The sequence below is a fragment of the Parus major genome, chromosome 4 (genome assembly GCF_001522545.3).
Source record: "Parus major isolate Abel chromosome 4, Parus_major1.1, whole genome shotgun sequence".
In the NCBI taxonomy this organism is placed as follows: Eukaryota; Metazoa; Chordata; class Aves; order Passeriformes; family Paridae; genus Parus; species Parus major.
Genome location: NC_031771.1, coordinates 60,829,887 through 60,841,902, shown reverse-complemented (window position 1 = coordinate 60,841,902; position 12,016 = coordinate 60,829,887). Strand labels below are relative to the sequence as shown.

Below are 12,016 nucleotides of genomic sequence, written 5' to 3'. Positions count from 1 at the left end.
ATTGCAATACTTGGAATGGGATGCTTAGAGCAAGAAATTTAGCATCTGAGCAGCAGAAATAGATTTTTGAAAGTTTATTTAGTGGAATTGGAGTCTGACTGCATGGGTCTAGAAGAAAGAATCAATGATAACACCCAAGGTATCAGGACTGGCTACTTGGTGTTACTGTTGTGATAGAGAAAGGACAGAATTCAGAACAGCTTTACTGGGAATGATCAGGCTAACAAAAGGCATATATATAGAGACAGGGGGGAGTGTGTGTGTGTGTCTATATGAATATCTATGTTATTTATCAGGAAGACAGGCCAAGGTGTGAGATTAGAGAGTGAGAGTGATCATGAATAAAGTTATGCATTTGTAATTTATGTATAGGCAGATACTAAATCAGACCAAATGGTTATCTCTGCAATGCCAAACCTTGTTTTCCCAAAAGAGCAGTCTCTTAAAAATAATTTCCCCTGCTTTCTGTTTTTGTGATCTGTAAGGATGGCAGCACTATAATTAATCCCCTTTTGACTCTGCTCATGGATTCTGTAACTTCATACAGCAACATAGTTACACACTGAACAAACTGAAATTTTATCTTCTTACTTACTTGAATTAATGGGAGCAAACCATTCCTCTAGGGTTATAGAACAAGTTGAAAAGAAAAATGTTAGCCTACAATTCAGTCATAATTCTGAGAAGGAGTTTCTGCTCATGGAAAAAAAAAAGTGTGGTTGACCTTCCTGGGCACAGAATGCCCCCAACTTTCACCATGAAATCATTGAAGATTTAGTCTCCTCTGAACCAGCTAAAGCAAACACCGTGCACAGCCCTTTTGAAGGTCTGTGCACGCTCCTCTGTGCTGTGCCTGCCCTCAGCTGGGCTCATTCTCTCTGACACAAGCACTGCTAGTGTCTAATTTGTGATGGAAATGTGGTTTTGGGGGGTGATGTAATCCCTGAATTTAGCTTTGATTTCACAAAATCACTTTTATCATCTGCATTCCAGTGTAATGTTGTGTGCAGAACCAGTGCAGTCAGTGTTGTCCTGGAGTGCAGTTCATAGGGCACTGAAAGGGGGATAGAAGTGCAGGCTGGAAAAGAGGGGTTTTGAGCTTGGAGTTTTAGTTGCTGCAGCTGCTCCTGGCAGCCCTGGAATTACAGGAACACCTGGGAAAGCAGGCATGAGTACTTATGACCCCTATAACTCAGAGCCATTCAAATGGCAGGCAGTGCACTGAACAGTTCCTGAGTGCAATCCCTGCTCTGTCCTCATTTCCCATAAAGCAGCTGTAGTTTGTCATGGGTATTCTCAGGCTCTAGGGAAGCAAGTTGCTTCAACCAGGTACCGCATCCAGCTGCTCAGACTTCAGGAAAACCATTCAGCAGACTTCAAGAGAGATTAATCAAATGGCCTGGCTGTAAAAACCTTACCCAGGGTAGGTAAGTCACTGCTGGATCTTGCCTGTCAGAGCAGAAACATCCTTCCCCAGACCTGGGAGACACAGCCTGTGCCTCTTTAAATCTGCGCTGCGTGCTGCAGTGCTCTGCATTGTTGCCATGGCAGAAATCTCCCCATAGTAATAACCTCTTTCAGAGAAGGTTAAAAAGAGACAGTGCACATGCTCAGAAATGCTGCACTTGTTCTCTTAGCAGTTTGCAGCGGCCATTTCAAAGAAACCATCACAAAGACAAGAGAAAGATCAGGTACTGATATTTTTTCCTTTGTTAAAGGGGGTGACTTTTCTCTTTCATAGAAGTCCATGCACAGATCTGTCTCTGTTCCCAGTTGCATTGCAGAGAGAGACCACCCTTGAAGCCTGACATGATTATTCCTTGCAAATTCCCATGCAATAACTGAGAGGCAGGAGTTATGTGTGATTAAAGATGATTGCTGCACTAGAGAAGCAGTTGTTTTGCAGTGGGGCTCACATACAAAGCTGAGCTGACTCTGGGGTGGGTGATGGGTAAGATACCCCAAAAAAATTTAACAGCACGTTTGTTTTGTTTTGCTGAACCTTTGTAGTACTCATAGTCAACTATGAGACTAGCCTCTGCTCCTACTGACCAGGAGGCTTCTTCATCAGGTACTTCCAAAAGAGGCTGATGTTGTCCTAATTTACTATTACTTGGAGCCACTCTGCTGCATCCTATTGCAAAGACTGGTATTTTTGATTCTGCTTATTTTGATTGCAGATCACCATTAATTAAAACAGAAAACCCAAGCCACTTGTAGTGATTTTAATCCCTTTATTTTAGGGATTGTAGAGATAAGAAAAAGGATCACGTCAGATATAAATAGTGGGTGAGGTAGGAAACACAAGGAGGGTATAGAAATGTATAGAAATTACATTACCCTATCTTTTTGTTGCCGTGGGCTCAAGTATATCTGTGACTCTGCTCCTACATGTTTGTGTTTTGCTTCTGAACCATTCCCTACTGCTGTGTTTAGGTGGAGGTGCCCAGGAAGGGCTGTGTACAATGCTGCTCCTTCCCTGGGTGAACTGCTGGTTTGCACATGCTGCAAGTGTTCGTGCAGAATTTTCAGCTTCACTTTAGCTGTGTCTGAAAAGGTGGAGTGCACATATTGAAGAGCAGTTTTGTTCTGTTCTGTGTTTGTGGCACAATGGGGAAAACCCTTCCCTCTCCTGCCTCCCTCTGCTGCCTTTCTAAATGTGAAATACAATCTGTTCCGGGGAGTGCTGTACTCTTGCATTCAGTACATGCAGATCTAATGCTCTTATGCAACATCTTTTGCTCAGTAAGCACCAACTTGAAAATCAGAAAGAGGCAGAATATTGTCCTGCTTTCCCACAGCTGAATGGATTTTTTTATGTGGATTTTATTGTAGTGCCATAACTTAGCCTTATTTAAGTATTTCTTTCTTCCATTTTGATGTACAGGAATGAAAGATAAACTTGGCTGAGTTAAGGACCTCTTTAGCAGTGTGCCAGAATCTTTGAGGCTTGGATTGAGATCTCTAACAAGTAATTGACACTTGAGCCAGTCCCTTTTGCTCTGAACAATTTGTGTTGGGTCAAGAAAATACTTAATCTGAAACTTATAAAAAAACTTGCCTCTGTGTGAAGGGAAACTGTTGCTGGACCAGGTTGTACCAACCTCAGGGCATGGTGTGGCCTGGCTGTGGTGTTCAGGAACAAATGGATGGCTGCAAATAATGGCCTGAAGCCCAGATTAGGAGGGGAAACAGAAGGTCAAAGAGTTTTGATGCATTTACCATTAGAAATTCTACCTATGAATTTGTGGAGGTTTAGCAGAAGTCTTTTCCTTCAAATACTTTCATAAAGGAGTTTTTATAATTAGTGTGCTGTGTAATGCTAGTGGCTATCTTTAATTATTATACTTGTGAAAAGATGATGCAGTAAAAGAAGCCAGAGGCCAAAGACCTTGTTTTCAGGTTCTGTTTCAGCCAGCTCTGTAATCCCTGCAGTTTTGATCTCAAAGTCTAACAGTGATCCAGCTCTCCACAGATCTGTGACTGTGTAGTTAGAAAAAAGTCACAGACCAGGCAAAGCTGCTGGCATCCTGGCTTTGAAATGAAAGCAAGGACACTCTAGGGACTTCTTATCTTGTGTAGGGATGTTCCCTCCCAGCTGAGTTTTATGTATGCTCTGGAAAGGTACAGAGGACCTTTCTCCATGCTCTAGACCTCCGGGTATTTTGCTTTCTTTCAGAGGAAGACTGACAATGCTTTAGCCATCAGGAACATTAACTACTTTGTAACAAAACCCTTGTGTACCTGTAGCGTCCCTCAGTAACTTGTTTATGTCTCTTGACAAGCAGGGAAGCAGCCATTCCCAAGATGCTGGCATCCTGCCTTCTGAGAAGAGCCGTCCTTACAGCTCCTTTAGTTTTTGTGGTTGCCCTGCTGGTGGCGGAGCCTGTTAGAGCTGACCAAGAAGCAGGAACAGCCATTCCAGCTGAAAGTAGGTACCACCCTGCAGCCCTCTCCTACAGCCCCTACTGCAGACCTCATGTTGCACGACTCTGAAGGTTGCCCAAGTAATTCAAACTATTTTGGACATGTCTTGCCTACATTGTTTTAAAACCACAACCCGATAACCTACCAGTGCTGTTTTGCTCCTGCATCCAAAGCTCTTCGCTCTCTTATCCTTGTCTCCTGCCTTGTAGCTGAAATCTGCCACTGTTCTGCACCTTTTCTTTTGTCCATTGTGTTAGCCCTTTCTATGCCAGCAATCACCATGTTTGCTTTCCAGAGACATTACTGAGACTTGTTCTTTTTCAAATGACATTGACTGTTCATTATATTTTGGTTTTGAGAATGATTGCTGTTTTAAAGTCATGAATTTTTATTTAAAAAAATCACAATGAAGATGCCAAGAAAGGATTTTGTCAGCACCTAGTCTTGGGGCCTTCAACCACCTAATTCTCCTTTGCTAATCTGTGTTAGTTTATTTAACTTTATAGACATGACAGGTCCTTGCATCAAGTTGTTATGTGAAAAACTGCTGTCCTCTTCTTTTGTCCAGTGTAAATATAGTAACACTGAAACTGGGTGATGGATGATGGAGCAGGTCCTTAATACTGTTTAATGTGGGGGTTTTATATCTTTTTTCTTTTTTTTTTTTTTTCTTAGCCAGTAAAAGAATTTGGCAGGTTCCCTTTCTCCAGCAGGCAGAATTCCTGGTTGCTGGTTAGCACTCAGACCATGAACTGGAAGCTCATTCTCCAGCATGTCAGAGGCATGTACAGTCCAACATCAAGTGCTTGCAAAATGGGCTTACAGACAAGACACAGACACAGCAGGATTTTCCAACATTAGTCTAGATTTCAACCTTTCATTCATATCAGACCCCAAAGAGCAAATGAAACCTGGTTCAGAATTTCTCACTTGTGCAGTATTTCTGGTGAAATTGTCAGCCAGGCACAGGCACCGAGAGGCAAATGAGAGCAGATGCAGGGCCTGATGAGATAAAGATGTTTTGTCCTGTCTGTTTGCTCTGTCTCAGTACTGCTGTCTCTTAGGACACAGATCTGTGTTACATGGGGATCAAGGCAAAACACACCTTGTGGTCTTCAGTCTGAGTGTCTCGATCTGGGAACGCTCTCTTAAACACCCCAGTAAATCCAGATTGCAGCACTTCTGCTTATCAGCAATGCCCAGGGCATTTGTTTGGGCAAAGCTGTATTATATTCAAAGTTTGAGGCTGAAATGGTCCATCTTTATGATATTGCTGTCAGTTTTATTCCATTAGCTTTCTATTTAGAGCTCACATTTGTTAGATTAGGAGATGAGATTTTTCTAGGGAACAGGTTGTTGTTTTCAGACATAATTTCTGAAAAATCTGAAAATAAGGTTGAAAATGTGCCCAGGTTTAGTGGAGCAAAATCAAAGGCTCAAGTTAAGGGTTTTGTTTCCATACAATGAGCTGTGGAAGGTAAAGTGGAACAGCAATATAGCAGGAATGAAAATATTAACGTAAATTTGAAGTAATTCCTTTATAATTGAGAGACTGAGTGGCCCATCATAGTGAACCAGTTACAATAACCTGGGTTGCCCAGGAGTACCTATGTCAGTACTCACTTGGACTCTTTTCTTTAGCTCTTTCTGATACTCAAAATCACTGCTTAATCCTTCTAGTTAATTCTTCATGCCATATAGTCATGATTCTCTACTCTGCTCTCCTAGGCCGCCCCTGTGTCGATTGCCATGCCTTTGAGTTCATGCAGAGAGCTCTGCAGGATTTAAAGAAGACAGCATATAATCTAGACACGAGGGTAAGGAAACATTAAATGTATTTTTCTTTTTTTTTTAATGTAAAAGAAAATTCTGTGGATAAAAGTAGATAAGGTGGATTGATTTTGCACACTTGGTGAACTGTGTTCTAAAGGGAGGCTGGTTAATTACATTTCACCTCTCTATGCAGTAATCTGTGGAATTCTTCTGCTTTGGGGTATCAGGGACACTAGGAAGTCAAGGAAAGTGTGAACTGATTATCTTTCCCTTGCCAAATTATAACCATTAGTACTGCTCTTTTCACTCCAAATGCTGAGCACACACATTTGTTTTTATGTCAGGGGGAGTGAGGTGAGAGTAACATTTATATTTATTACCCAAAAGGAAAGAGCCAGCTCAAACAAAAAGCCTACTAAAATAAAATACTCCCCTGCACATGCTTTTATCCCTGGGGAGAAGCCAAGGGAAGAAACATCATCTGTAGAGACTTTTTACATTTCTCTGATTTCATAATGATGAAAAATGCCACAAAGTAGAAGAGCACAGGGAATGGGACTTGTTTGGCTTGCAGTCAGTGTGCAGAATCTGCCAGCTTTGGAACCTCCCTTCAGTGGGGGATGTGAATCTGCCTCTTGCTGCTGCAGCCTGCAATCTGTGCCTACCTGTGTCCCAGCTGCTGTCAGATGGTGGTGTCCCAGGAGGGTGGCTTTGTCCCCACCTCCTGTGTCCCCTTTAGCTGAAGTGCTATAGATACACTCCTGCACAGATTGTTCAACAGAAGGCACTGAAACTTTTCTGCCTCTCTAATCTATGGTCAAGGTTGTTCACAGCTCAGAGTGAACTATTGTCTTTGAGGAATGGTTTGAGGTTACTCCAAGCAGGGTCCTTGATGTTTAAGTGAAAAGACAAGTGCATTAACGAAGATGCCTTGAATTTTGACATACTACAAAAAAATAAACAAACATTCCAGCAGAACCAGATTGGTGTGTAGCACATTTACAGCCAAACAAAATCTGTTCAATAATTACAGGTCAAATATATTTTGGGCTTCATGAAGAAATCTTGCTAATGAATCTGCTAAGCACTTTATACAGCCCAAACAAGATGTTCAGATTGTGCTATAAAGTGGTCCTAGCACACCTCTTCCTTCTACAAACCTTTGAACTTTTCATCAGAATTTCTACATCTTGACACAAAATCTCTTAATGTTTTCTCTGGGTGTCTGGCTATGGCAGTGACCTTTATGAAACCTTCAGCTTGCAGACCTAGTGAAAAACTTTATAATACACATATGTCCAAAGCAGAAGTAGCAATAAGAACCCCAAATATAGCAACTGTGTTTCAATACTTTAAAAAAAAATAAAAAAAAAGACAGCCAAAGAGATAAAATGAGGGTAGAAAAAAATCCAGTTGAGATGAATGTCCTATTATTGGCTTTCACACTTGTAGATTTGATAGCAAGCCTGAAAATGTGATATATTCCCATGAAAACAAACCTACCACTTCCTTATCACTTTAAAATCTAAATAATTGAATTCATATTGAAATCCCTCAGTTCTCCATGACTAGAATAGGCCTACTGTAGTCATTAAGCTAGGAATTCTGCCTACACCCTCAAAAGACATGGAAATATTTAATAGTTGAGGACTTCTTGGAACTGACTTCTAGGGTATTTTAATTCTTACTTTTATTATTCAGCTGTGGCACAATTTAATGCAAAAGGAGGGTTTTAGGACCACTACTTTCAGCCACATATATATTTCACATTTGACTATTTTAGTCTGTTTTGCTGCTTTGTGGGGCAAATATTCCTGTCTCTGAAAATACAATTCCCTTTGTTAGTATTCCCACTGGAGATATTAATTTCCTTGAAAAACTCTCCTTTGTTTGCAGGCAAGATTGTTAGATGATGACTAAGCAGCTCCTAACTGTGTTGGAGGGGGAGGGATTCCCAAAAGCTTAGAGAGGAAAGTCTCATTTAATTCCTCCTGCACATCTCACCCTGCACTTCTGTACAAGGGAAGCCTGTATATCATTTTATTGCACAAGAATGTTGCTCAAGAGCTCCCACACTTCATTTGGCCCTGGGTTGATCTATATGGTGTCTCAAAGCAAACTGACCCTAGCACAGGTCACAGAACCTTTTATGAAGGCCATAGACTGGATCTCCATCCTTTTCCAGTTCTAGCTGTGTTTGTAACCTGCACTGGTGTGATGATCCCTCACAAGTTGTCAGGCTGGCTGCATGGGAAGGGTCACAGGCCACTTCTGACAGGCTGATTTCTACACTTATCAGATATGTTTACCCCTCTCTATACGTTTTTTGTTGCTGCTGGCCCCTCAGAGCAGGCTGGAGTAGCTGTTTTGGCAGAGAGAACTAACTCTGGGCAATGTTTTGTGGAGATATCTGTGGTTCAGCACTCAGCCAAAGTGCTGCATGTGATCATGAACTGGGGAGGGGGGTCTTGTGCTGCTGGGAGGGAGCTGCTCCCACCACAACCACTGAGCCAGTTCACAGCCAGCTCCCTGTGGCATCTAAAAGCCCCTCAAGACATAGCCCAGCAGGGAGTCAGCTATAAAACAAACTGGAAAAGAAATCCGGTCCATGGGCTACACCGTTCACTCTGCGTCTTCACTTGTTCTCAGAACTCCAACCCATTTTTGAGTTAACCAGTGCACACTGCATTACAGCTTTAAAGAGATCAGTAACTGCATTTTTAGCTGGAACTTAACATCTCTTTTTGTAGGTTCAAAATCTGATTTCTTTTTATGATTTTTGCTTGAGTTTGTCAGGTTTTTTTTTTCCCTAGGTTTGGTTGGGTTGGATGGGTGTTGCTATTTTGGTTTGGTTTGGTTTTCTTTTTATAAAAACAGGTTTTAACCTACCAGGCAATAATAACAAATCTGAGTGCAAATAGTTTTGTGATCATGCTCACAGAACAGTCAGCAAAGCTGTATTTACTGACATTCGTTTTGTTCTTTATTGTTTTATAAACTGCCAGTGGTTATTTAGAACATTTAAAGCACAGTAAGCTAGATGTGCTCCTGAAAATAAAAAAGAAAGGCTTGAAAAAGTTATTAAAGATATATAAGATGGTAAGCAGCCTTGGGGCTCAGCTCCAAAGATGTTGGCATGCTGTCAAGCTTCCTTATTCAAACCATTGTAAATGATGTCAGTGAGGTGGTGAGAAGGTGGTGATTGTGTGTCTTTTCAATGATTAGTAAAGTCTGATCAGATCTTTTCAGTTTTGCAGGGCAGCTGAAACAATCAAAAGTGATACCTGATTTAATATAAAGCCACAGGGCTGTGTTTTTTCCTGAGATTTATCATCTGGGGAAAAAAGCCTGAGCAGCAGATGACTTTTCCTGCACTAAGAAGGCAAGTGGAGAGCAGGATGCTTCAGCCCAGCTCTGCTCTAAGTGCCTTTAGATGTGCCTCAATGGATAACACAGCTTTTAAAACACAGCCTTTAATCACATGGCAACTCCATCTCTTACAAAAATCCAAGTCAGGTAGATTAAGGATGGGTTTGGTTGGCATTTAGAGCTGGTAGTCTTCATAATGCCTTTTTTTTTATGAGTAGCTGGTTACACCAGTAGGGGTTAATTTGGTGAGTGTTCTTCCCACAGCTATTGCAGTAAGGGGGGGAATTCTCTCTGGGGTCAGGCTGATTTTCAGGCACAGCTTCAGCTGACATACTGAGGTGAAGATAGGATGTTGATGCCAAACAGCTCTGCTGCATCATTCATGTACTGAAGCAGCAAGTGTTCCAGACAGGCAGGAAAACCCAAGTGTGCATTTGTGTGTGTGCAGGAGAGGAAGGATTCCCCAATTTCCTTATGCAGCCCTGCAGTTCCCCCTCCCTGGTCCTCAGCCCTTTCTCACACAGGTAGGCTGTGAGAGGATGCAGGCCTTTCTGATCATGCCCAGCTCCAGCTCTTGGAAGTTCCCAATCCACCCTCATTGCTTCAGAAACAGGGATCTGTGGGCAACAGACATCTCCTGATGTTGATGAACCTCTGCTCAGCCCAGAGACCTCTGCTTTCACCAGTTTGGGACCCCTTTCCTTAAAGAAGCCAGGAATACCATCATGTGTTTGAACCGTGACGGCTCCATGCCAGCTGGGCACCTCTCCTCTGTTATAGGCTCCAAAACATATTGTCAGGAACTACTGAATCTTCCTATTAGTGAAACAGGAGAAGTTAAAGAAGTTAATTCCTTCAATGAGAGAAGATTCAGGCTGTAATAGTCTAAATTTAAATTCTGAGTCTGTTTTTAAGTAAAATAAAATTTCTGACATGATTTGGAAAGGGTGGGGAGGGCAGTTAAACCTCTAATGAACTTCTGAACTTATGCTCCAGTTTGTGCTATTGAAATAAGATTGTAAGAAAGCACTACTTCCTGGGACATGGACAAAGTTATTTTTCTGTGTTGGTATGCCAATTAATCTCACAAAAGGGAAGTAATTTTGCGGAGCAGTAAACAATAAGTCTGATTTTTTACCCCAAAATTCACTTCAAACTACTAGTTCCAAATTGTAGAATAAAAAGAAAATTAACTTTTCTTTGGGAGCTAATTAGTTGCTGACACTTGTTTTTTGATGATATTGTTCCTCCCTCTTATAGACAGAAACTCTGCTGCTTCAGGTGGAAAAGAGAAATCTGTGTGACTGTGTAGCTGCCAATCTACTGAACTGAATCCTGGAGGCACCTGAGGAGAGTCACCAGCCCAGTGGTTTTTAAAATGCAGCTGTATAAAATACAGCTTTATGGAGTTCACACTGCAAGCATGTATGCCCCAATGTACCAGTGAGACTGGGGCCCTGTCTCTGATGTATTTGTCTGTCCTGTATCTTTTTTAAAAAGTACCCTCTTCTCCCATCTGCTGGATTGCCAGTGAAGGCTCAATTCACTAAAATCTGTTACTTGATATTAGGGTGGGGGGAAAATGTACCTGCTTTGATTTTTAAATCAGAACTTGCCAAGTGTAACCCCCAAGATAATATTGGAGATGAGTGCCCTAGAGACATGGGGAGCTGGTTTTTGTCTCTAATATGAACATATGTCTGTGGCAACTTACCCAGTTACATTGAGACATGACATTGTGGTCTCTGTAGGCTTTGCCTGTGTATTAAAGATGATGAAGTCCTTTCTGTTTGTTGTCTGTGCTGTGACCACCTTCAGGCATGTTGTAGTTCTGTCAACTGTAATGGGGTGTGTGTCATGAGGAATTACAGGTCTGCTGGTTTTGGACCAAAGCAGTTTATATCTCAGTGCTGAGCCTTCTGTTATCCTGCAGAAGAGTATTGTTTTCTTTAATTCAAATGTTTGGTTCCTTCCTCTCCTTACCTGGACACCCCATTCTTAACCCAGTGAATTTCTGAGTAGCTTTATTTTAGCAGGTCAGATGGATAGAGTAAAAAGGAGAATCAGGGTGCAATTAGGCAACCTGGCCAGATCCAGCTGTACCAAATGCTGCCACCAGAAGCTGCTCAGCATCACATTGAAGGACATCTCCATGCAGTGCCAAGAAGTTTCTTTGTGAGACTGTGCCTTATTTTGCTTCAAGTGAAACACAATGATTAGGTCACACACATTTGGTCCATCCTGTGATGGACTGAACTCCAAATGTTTTGGTTTTCCCCCATAGCTGCCTTTGAAAACTGTTCCCTCTGTTTCAGGCATGAGGAAAGACCTTTGTACCCGAAAGCTGAGATTGTTTCATCCTCACCTGTCCCTGTTTATTGTAAGATACTGTGTCCACTCACAAGTCTGAAATGGGCTGAGCACTCTGAGTAGGTGCTTGGAGCTTGCCTGATGTGATTTAGAGCTGTCTCAAATAATTCCAACGTTGAGACTTGGCTTGGGAAGTGGATGTGACATCTTAAACTAAACATCTCTTCAGCTGAATTTGGAAGAAAGTTCCTGCCTGTGGCCTTGGTTCTGTAAATAAATTGGTGTGACTTTGCTGGAAGTGGATGAGAGAAGAAACACAACCTCTGCCACTGCAGCTGTAGGTATGCTAACAGCAACTGGGGGAGCAGGGGAACACTGTAAGGGAGCCTGAATGGATTTCCAAACCTGTCCAGAGCTGGTAAAACCAATCCCTGTACATGGAGAAGCACAGCGTGCCCTGCTGTGTGTGACCAGGACACAGGCCAGCACAGAAGCCCAGTGTGAATGGGAGAAAGGATTCTGATGTTATTTTTCCAAAGTCCCTTCAGGAGCAGCTGTGCTGTGTGTTTCTCACAGAGTCCATTCACACAGCAGGGGAGAACTGGCACTGCTCATTTTGGGCTGCTTGGCAAAGTCA

At 42.1% G+C, this 12,016-nt stretch overlaps 1 protein-coding gene across 1 annotated transcript; it reads left to right on the top strand.

Annotated features, from left to right (window-relative positions):
• Positions 1 to 1,583: 1,583 nt before the first annotated feature.
• LOC107203606 (neuropeptide-like protein C4orf48 homolog) lies at positions 1,584 to 10,856 on the top strand. Its single transcript, XM_015625877.3, has 4 exons — positions 1,584 to 1,691; positions 3,789 to 3,931; positions 5,656 to 5,744; positions 10,330 to 10,856. The coding sequence occupies exons 2-4, from the start codon at positions 3,808 to 3,810 to the stop codon at positions 10,399 to 10,401; spliced, it is 285 nt and encodes a 94-aa protein (XP_015481363.1). The 5' UTR covers positions 1,584 to 1,691; positions 3,789 to 3,807; the 3' UTR covers positions 10,402 to 10,856.
• Positions 10,857 to 12,016: the final 1,160 nt, after the last annotated feature.